Source organism: Danio aesculapii, chromosome 1, assembly GCF_903798145.1.
Source record: "Danio aesculapii chromosome 1, fDanAes4.1, whole genome shotgun sequence".
Classification (NCBI taxonomy): domain Eukaryota; kingdom Metazoa; phylum Chordata; class Actinopteri; order Cypriniformes; family Danionidae; genus Danio; species Danio aesculapii.
In genome coordinates this window covers 8,317,939-8,328,064 of record NC_079435.1, presented here as the reverse complement: position 1 = coordinate 8,328,064, position 10,126 = coordinate 8,317,939, and the positions used below count along the sequence as shown (strand labels likewise).

The 10,126-nt window shown below is 33.4% G+C and overlaps 1 protein-coding gene across 1 annotated transcript in view; it reads left to right on the top strand.

Annotated features, from left to right (window-relative positions):
- Positions 1-3,441: 3,441 nt before the first annotated feature.
- Positions 3,442-10,126, top strand: part of LOC130225408 (mucin-2-like) — a 12,681-nt gene continuing 5,996 nt past the window's right edge. The window contains exons 1-3 of the mRNA XM_056456552.1: positions 3,442-3,528; positions 6,334-6,405; positions 7,961-10,116. Coding sequence (XP_056312527.1) covers positions 6,366-6,405; positions 7,961-10,116 — 2,196 coding nt within the window. The 5' untranslated portion in view covers positions 3,442-3,528; positions 6,334-6,365. The remainder of the gene's footprint in view (positions 3,529-6,333; positions 6,406-7,960; positions 10,117-10,126) is intronic.

Genomic DNA, 10,126 nt, shown 5'->3' with positions numbered 1-10,126 from the left:
AGACACACACAGTGTAAAACAACCTACAATTTCCTACATTTTCATATAGATATAGCAAGAGATCAGCTTTAAGCATAAATCAGTAGAATGTAGAATGTAATCTGTAGACAATACTAATACAAACATAATTGGCAGAGTTCAACACTAAGGATTTTTTCTACTGGTTCATTTGGGCCAGTGATTCAGATTTTTACTTGCCCTGGCAAAATTTCACTGGCCCCACCAAAAAAAAAAAAAAAAAAAAAAGGGAAGTTAATAGCTATTTTTAGCCACATATTTTAAATAATGTGCCAAAAATAAGGTCTGAGAATCTATAATTTAAGTATTTTAAAAATGTTAGTAAATGTATAATGAGCAAAATTTAAAGTGTTATCTAAACAAAAAGAGCAGTGTGGAAAATGTGCAGGTGCTTTATTGCAGTTCAAAATTATTTAACAAAAGGTAGCCGACTTGCCATACTGACGGCAAATTGTGCAAAACATCACCAAATTTTTTGCGTCGTGTTGTACCCACGTAAATGTCTGTTCCAAGACATTAGAAACAGACGTTTACTTTTACGTCACTTCACTGTACTGGTTGTTACCAGGTCATGAAAAAAATAGCATGCTTAAAACATCAAATCAGATAAGAGGAACTGAAAAGCAATATGGTTTTTACGACATCACAAAAAAAGTCGCATTTGAAGACTTAAAAGCACAAACTTAAAATGCATGCAATTGACAAATAGTTGCAGGCAAATGAAACTTTAGTAACAAGCCAGCATTGTCCTAATCGGGCCAGCAATGATCATTGTATCATTGTATCTACTGTCCCAAGCGTCTCTCATGCTGGCCCTGGGATATTGAGCAGTCCTTACTGTTAAGCCCTGATTGATCTGATTGATTTCCACTGTATATTATATACACTATATACTGAATAACTGCAGGTTAACTACGTTTATATACTGCCAAGCCTTTATGCAATACTTTAACTTGTGCACCATTTCTAAAGCTGCTTTGTAGAGGTAAACTTGAAATGAACACACAGAGTTGAAGTCAGAATTATTAGCCCCCATTGATTTTCTTCTTCTTTTTCAAATATTTCTCAAATGATGTTTAACAGAGCAAGGAAATTTTCATAGTAAGTCTGATAATATTTTTTCTTCTGGAAAAAAGTCTTATTTGTTTTATTTCGGTTTATTTGTATTTATTTATTATTTTTTTAAATCCATTTAAGGTCAATATTATTAGCCCCTTTAAGCTATTTTTTTTTTCATCGATATACAATAACTTGCCTAATTACCCTATCCTGCCTAGGTAACCTAATTAACCTAGTTAATCCTTTAAATGTCACTTTAAGCTGTATAGAAGTGTCTTGAAAAATATCTAGTCAAATATTATTTACTGTCATCATGGCAAAGATAAAATAAATCAGTTATTAGAAATGAATTATTAAAACTATTATGTTTAGAAATGTGTTGAAAAAAAATCTCTATATTAAACAGAAATTGGGGGAAAAAATAAACAGGGGGGCTAATAATTCTGACTTCAACTGTATATGTACATATACATGTATAAATATATACACTTATACATATACACATCTATACAAATACACACTAACACACACACACACACACCTAATATATTGCTATTTAATTTTAATACATAGCACTATATTATAGATATTACATTTATTTAAAGCCCTATTTTCCCACCAACTCTGTCCACAGCATCAATTATTCAACAGGTAGGTTCAAGAAGCGGTGGGTGTTTGAAAGTAACACCCACCACACCCATCTATTCATTTTAAAAACTTGATTGTAATGGCAAGAATGACAGCTGCTTCACTTCACTTCAGAAGCAAAGTGTCACTTAGTTCAAAAAGACTTGAAGGCTAAACGTTTTAACTGCATTGATTTACTGTAATCGCTTGTACTGGATCTGCTTGCTAGTCTTTAATTTATATTCAATACCAATATTTAGCAAAAGTCATTTCTGTTTTTGGTTTTATTCTATATTTAATTGAACACATTTAAAAATATGTTAATTATATATATATTATCTAATAATAATAATCTGCCAGCTCAGTTTAATGATGTCAGGTCAAAATACTATATTTGATCATACCAGTAAATGTATTGCGGCTCATCGTGAACCTGAAAAATCAAATGAGACTAATACATTGGAAGAGAGATGTTTGAATAAATGTCAGCTCGCATTGTGCTAAAACTTGAATCACCTAATGAGGACTGACACAATTTTAAGATCTGTTTTGTAGGAAAGATTGCCAGAAGCAGTGAATGTGAAGAATGCATTGGTTAACCAGTTGTCTTTGGCGTCTTGCATGTGTACCACGCATGAACATTTGACACAGGAATAAATAAGCAAACACCTTTAAAATGTGCTGCGTGGTGACCTAAATAAGATCATGCATGCGGTTTGTAATGTACTTAAACTATAATATAAATGTAGGTGCATATATTTTAGTTTCACCCCCAATATTCTGAATAAAAAATAATCAGTATGTTTTGATTTTTCACGCAGTTGATTTGTAATGTCGCTGTAATTATCCCTGAGTTTATCCATTTACAAACTTGTAAACATTTATATTATTTTAGATTACTGTTTGCTACAACGCAGCAAGCATTGTTTGTTTTTAAAAGATGTCTAATAGACGTCTAAACATAGTCGCTATGTTTGTTAAGCTAAGTCGCTTGGCTAAAACTAGGCTAAATTTGGGCTATCAGTGAAAATCTAAAAGACGTCTAAGGCCAAATCTAGACTAGTCATCAAATAAACAGAAATGAATGACTACACATATAAAATCTGTCTAATCTGTCTATTTGACGACTAGTCTAGTTGTGGGCTACAGATGTCTATTAGATTTTCACTGACAGCCCAAGTTTAGCCTTGTTTTAGCCAGGCTGACTACATTTAGATGTCTATTAGACGTCTAGTAAGCACAAAATTATTTGCTGGGATAAGAATTGTATCAAGGGAACAGTATTTCATAATATTTCTTGCACATATTTTAAAGTTACATCATAAAAGAAATATATATGAAGCAATCTCTTTGAGTCTCGGCAATATTACCAATAACCAAAGAAGAAGCATCATGAAAACTGCCAACAATAGAAATCCCACATAATAACTTGAAAAAGTACAATTTCATATCATGATATTATACAATTTCAATATTATTATCAATCTTTTGAATGCAGGGCTTGTTTAAAAGTCTATTTACCTGTACCCGGCCTTGTTATTTAGCATAATACAGTGATATATTGGAGTGCAAACAGCAGATGCTATTGACAGACACAATACAAAAATCACAGCCTCCTGCATTCCTTTGCATGTGTGCATTTCAATAAAGGAGAGAGAAAAAACACAGGACGTCACAGCATTGTATTTAAGACCAAGTATTGCCACAGGTGAGCCAAGAAGAGGTAAAACCTGAACACTAGCCATTACTAGTACTTGTGTGGATTAACGAATTAACACAGCATATTTGGCAGTTTGGGATAAAAACAAGTCTGCTGAAAGATTGGTAAGTACATTTCTATGTTTATATTTTTAATTGGTGGGTAAATTTGGATTTTTATATAGACATTTGTGTAAATTTGAAAAAAATGAAAGTGTAAAATAAGACCTTTTATTTAAGATATAAAACAAAACGTAACAAATGATTTAAATGGATACAGTCAAGCCTGAATTATTATAAATTCTGCAAAAAGTTTGTGTTCAAATGTAAATAAAAGTGGAATCATTTTTTTCACAATGATGCCTCATTGTCTTATTATTGTTTGGGAGAAGCCTGTCTTTTCCAGTCATAAAAAAACAACAACTAAACTTGATGGTTGAATAATGTTACTTTAAGTCAGAATTGACCAGGGGTGTGAATAATTTTGGGCTTGACTGTAGCTCAACTTAATTATTTATGCTGATTAGCTTTTATATTAGTATTATTATTAGTAGTAGTATTATTGATCTATATGATTATATGATCTACTCCATATTTTAACTGATTATGCAATGGATATTGTATTATATTATATTATGTTATTATTATATTATATTATATTATATTATATTATGATTATATTATATTATATTATATTATATTATATTATATTATATTATATTATATTATATTATATTATATTATATCATATTATATTATATTATATTATATTATGGTTTATTATATAATATTGTTATAGTGTGTTATTATATTATATTATATTATATTATATTATATTATATTATATTATATTATATTATATTATATCATATTATTATATTATATTATGTTATTATGTTATATTATATCATATTATTATATTATATTATATTATATCATATTATACTATATCATATTATATTATATTATATTATATTATATTATATCATATTATATTATATTATATTATATTATATTATATTATATTATATTATATCATATCATATCATATCATATCATATCATATTATATCATATTATATTATATTGTAGATTATTTAATTAATGGTAGATCTGAAATGTCAAGAAGTTTTCAAATGTGTAGAAATCAAATAAAGTGTGGTGGGAAAAGTGTGATGAAATGCTAATTATTTCCTGAATTTGTAGTAGTGGTGTGACGTTAAATGCAATGGGGTATATGCTCAGTTAGTGTTTGTCAGCTGATGATAAACTTGCGGTGAAAGTTTATGTGACTATTTTCAATTTCATAGGGTTCTTTTTACAGCATCGATTTGTACATTCAGTTAAATAAACTTAAGCATTTTTTTAGTTTAGTTGTTTAAGCATAAAACGAAATGAAAAACTGCTAGCACCTTCAGGACCAGCAGGCGAGCGCAGAAACTCCATTGAAAATACTGGGGTAAAATAATATGACTGGGGTCATATTTTAAAGACATGACGAAGGGGAAATAGAATTAAATGCAGTGCTTCTTGACCAGTCTGACACCCACCTTATATTGTATTTCTATCAAGCAGTGAAGATCATGGATTTTTAAAGAAATCAGACCTTTAAACATGGTGATTTTATAATGTAAAGACAGTTCACTGGAAGCGCTGAGGCTGGCTAGCTGAAACTAAAAGTCTGTGTGCAATATACCTCATTCAAATGTAATTTCGTCAGTTTACAAATGATCTTGTTAGGGGTTTTATTTATACTGTTTTACTTCTGAAGGATTGGTAACAATTAAAAAAATGACATAAAGTGAAAGAACTGTTTGTAGTGCATGTTATTCTATGAAATGCTGGTTCTTCCTCTAGGTTCACTGATGCTTTTATTCATAAACTTTATATTCAAACTCATCTACACTGTTAAAAAATCCTTAAAATTTGCAGTGTTCTCTATTTTGTGATTCATCCTTTTTTTTTCCCCCGTTTGCTTGTGCTTTGAATTGCATTATAGAACCTTGAGCTTTCTTCCAACAACTTTTTACCAATGAAAAATTGTTAAAGTGTCTTTTATTAGAATTTTTAATAGTTTAAAGTGATTTAACGTCTGGGTTGGTGTTTTATATTTTCATATAAAGACCTTGTAATAAACTGCCAATACATTTTCTGTTATTTTACAGACTTATTTCTCCACTGTAAAACCCAACAGTCAACTTTATCAAATGAAATTAGTGTAGTTAAGTCAAAATGTACTGAAAGCAAATTCTACTAATTTTAAAAGAGTTTTGAACTCAGTATTGAAGGTAATAAGTTAATTAAATATCTCATTACTTAAACAGAGTAAGTTCACAGTACTCATATAGATTAGTTTTTAACTAAAATGGTTTGTAGCATCCAGGTTCCTCAAATGGTTTGAGTTGCCTTATTGGGTTTTACAGCATTCAGTTGGTTTGAGTTCTCTTAATTTATTGAGTTTTTTGTACTCAAATTGCTAAATTCACAGTACTCATTAGGATTAGTTTTTAAACTTAAATGGTTTGTAGCAATCGGTTTCCTCAAATGGTTTGAATTGCCTTAACTTATTGGGTTTTACAGTACTCAGTTGGTTTGAGTTCTGTTCATATGGGTTTCACTGTGCTCAAATTGCTTTGTTTACTTAAATGGACGAAGTTCACAGTACTCATTAGGATTAGGTTTTGAACTTAGGGGTTTGTTGCAATCAGTTTCCTCAAATGGTTTAAGTTACCTTAACTTTTTGGGTTTTGCAGTTTACATGCCAACTATGGAAACTGTTAATTAAAAGATATTGTTGACAGTTTTGTCTATGTCTGTCTATGTGTGTATGTGTGTGTGCGTGTGTGTGTGCCTGTGCGTGTGCGTGTGCGTGTGTGTGTGTGTGTGTGTGTGTGTAAAAAAGATTTTAAGTGAAGTATTGCTTTCTTTGCAGATTTACCTCTTCATTGCTTTACCTTTTCCAGAATGGAGAGGAAAGCATTTATTATAATATGGATTTTAATCTGTAAGTATGTTATTATTCATCTCACTATTCAAATAGATTTTTTGTTATTTTATATAGAAATTAAACTAATTTTGTTCAGTTGTTGTTTTTTTACTTCAAATTCTGAAGTGAGAGTATAGAGGTCTGATTTTAAACAGTTGTGATGATAATTTGAGCTCATAGCGCCATCTATTGGTGCAAATTTAATATTGTATACATATATTTTTACACCATACTGTTGTCTACGTAAAGCAAGCGTGATATTATGACCACAGTGTACAAACATGTAATAAAGAAAGTCTTCTGTTTAGAATAGATGATAAAATCATTTTGTTTGTAATATTTATAGAAGAGTGCTGTCAAATAATTTATAAGGCCCTAAAGATGATGAAAAAATGGAAGTACAATTATAATTTTTGACATACTTATATAATTTCATATACTGTTGAAGTCAGAATTATTAGCCCACCTTTTTATTTTTTCCCCAATTTCTGTTTAACGGGGGAAAGATTTTGTTTCAGCACATTTCTAAATATAATAGTTTTAATAACTCATTTCTAAAAACTGATTTATTTTATCTTTGTCATGATGACAGTAAATAATATTTGACTAGATATTTTTCAAGACACTTCTATACAGCTTCAAGTGACATTTAAAAGCTTAACTAGGTTAATTAGGTTACCTAGACAGGTTAGGGTAATTAGGCAAGTTATTGTATAACGATGGTTTGTTCTGTAGACTATTGGAAAAAAAATAGCTTAAAGGGGCTAATAATATTGACCTTAAATGGTTTTTTAAAAAGGTAAAACTGCTTTTATTCTAGCCGAAATGAAACACATAAGACTTTCTCCAGAAGAAAAAATATAATCAGACATACAGTGAAAATTCCCTTGCTTTGTCAAACATCATGTAGAAAAAAAATTTAAAAAGGAAAAAAAATTAAAAGGGGGGCTAATAATTCTGACTTCAGCGGTTCATAAATATACATAATACATGGAGTTTATAACTATAGCATCTCATTAAAATAAAATAAGTAAATAACATAAAATAAATAAAAATCTGCTTCAATTTGTCCAGGTTAAAGGGGTAAGTTAATCCAGTGAATAAGTAGCAAAATTTGGACAAAATTAACTCATCGTTTGGCAACAATCAATGTTCTTTTTACAAATAGTCATAGTTTGCATTTAACATCATCATTTTTTTAACTAATTTTTATGAATTTGTTGAAAACAAAAGTTCCCAAAATCACACTTATGGACTCAATAAAACAATATGTCTGTATGAAGACATTTTTTCTCAAGCTAAATAAAAAAAATGGAACAATGTACTGATATTCTGTCCCTATACATTTCTTTATAAAAATTTAGTACTAAGGTTTATTAGTTAAAAAGTATTTTAAAAAATGGTAATTTACTCAATATCTAATATGCCTGTGTTTCCAAACCTTTATGAGTTTTACATAATTTTGATAAAGACCTAGCTTATAAAATTGTAAAGACATTTGTGGGGCATGCTTTTGCAATTTGCATTTAAATATGTAAACAGTACTTTCTTTCTGCCTCATTTACAACAACAGACCTCTCTAAGACAACGGCTCAAACATCCAGCACCACAGAAGCAGTAACAACTACTACAACGGAGCCCTCAACGACTCCTGCTGAAACATCCACCACTGCGGCAAAAGTAATATCTACAACAACAGAGGCATCCACAACAACAGCTGAACCACCCACCACTACAGCTGCACTAACATCTACAACAACCGAACACTCAACAAAATCTCCTCCTGAAACATCCACCAATGCTGCAGAGGTAACATCTACAACTGCAACAGAGGCCTCCACAACAACAGTTGAAGCATCTGCCACTACACCAGAGGCCTCCACAATAACAGCTGAACCATCCACCACTACAGCAGCAGTAACATCTGCTACAACAACAGAGGCCTCAACAACAACTCCTACTGAAATATCTACTACTGCTGCAGAAGAAACATCTACTACAACAACAGAGCACCCCACAACAAAAACAGAACCATCCACCACCACAACATCAACTGAACCATCTACTACAACAACAGAGCTGCCCACAACAACAACAACTGAACTATCCACCACAACAACAGAGCCGTCCACAACAACAACTAAACTATCCACCACAACAGAGCCGCCCACCACATCAACTGAACCATCTACTACATCAACAGAGCTGCCCACAACAACAACAACTGAACCATCCACCACAACAACAGAGCCGCCCACAACAACAAGTGAACTATCTACTACAACAACAGAGCCGCCCACAACAACAATTGAACCATCCACCACAACAACAGAGCCGCCCACAACAACAACTGAACCATCCACCACAACAACAGAGCCGCCCACAACAACAAGTGAACTATCTACTACAACACCAGAGCTGCCCACAATAACAACTGAACCATCCACCACAACAACAGAGCCGCCCACAACAACAAGTGAACTATCTACTACAACAACAGAGCTGCCCACAACAACAACTGAACCATCCACCACAACAACAGAGCTGCCCACAACAACAACTGAACCATCCACCACAATAACAGAGCCGCCCACAACAACAACTGAACCATCCACCACAACAACAGAGCTGCCCACAACAACAACTGAACCATCCACCACAACAACAGAGCTGCCCACAACAACAACTGAACCATCCACCACAACAACAGAGCCACCCACAACAACAACTGAACCATCCACCACAACATTAGAGCTCCCCACAACAACAACTGAACCATCCACCACAACAACAGAGCTGCCCACAACAACAACTGAACCATCCACCACAACAACAGAGCTGCCCACAACAACAACTGAACCATCCACCACAACAACAGAGCTGCCCACAACAACAACTGAACCATCCACCACAACAACAGAGCCACCCACAACAACAACTGAACCATCCACCACAACAACAGAGCTGCCCACAACAACAACTGAACCATCCACCACAACAACAGAGCCACCCACAACAACAACTGAACCATCCACCACAACAACAGAGCTGCCCACAACAACAACTGAACCATCCACCACAACAACAGAGCTCCCCACAACAACAACTGAACCATCCACAACAACAACAGAGCTGCCCACAACAACAACAACTGAACCATCCACAACAACAACAGAACCCACCACAACAACAACTGAACCATCCACAACAACAACTGAACAATCCACCACAACAACAGAGCCGCCCACAACAACAACTGAACAATCCACCACAACAACAGAGCTGCCCACAACAACAACTGAACCATCTACAACAACAACAGAGCCCCCCACAACAACAACTGAACCATCTACCACAACAACAACTGAACCACCCACCACAACAACAGAGCCGCTCACAACAACAACTGAACAATCTACCACAACAACAGAGCTCCCCACAACAACAACTGAGCTATCCACCACAACAACAGAGCTCCCCACAACAACTGAACCATCCACCACAACAACAAAACCCACCACAACAACCGCTGAACCATCCACCACTACGGTAGAATTAACATCTACTACAACAACTGCTACTGAAACATCTACCACTGCTGCAGAAGAAACATCTACTACAACATCAGAGCCCCCCACAACAACAGCTGAACAATCCACCACAACAACAGAGCTGCCCACAACAACAACTGAACCATCTACAACAACATCAGAGCCCCCCACAACAACAGCTGAACAAT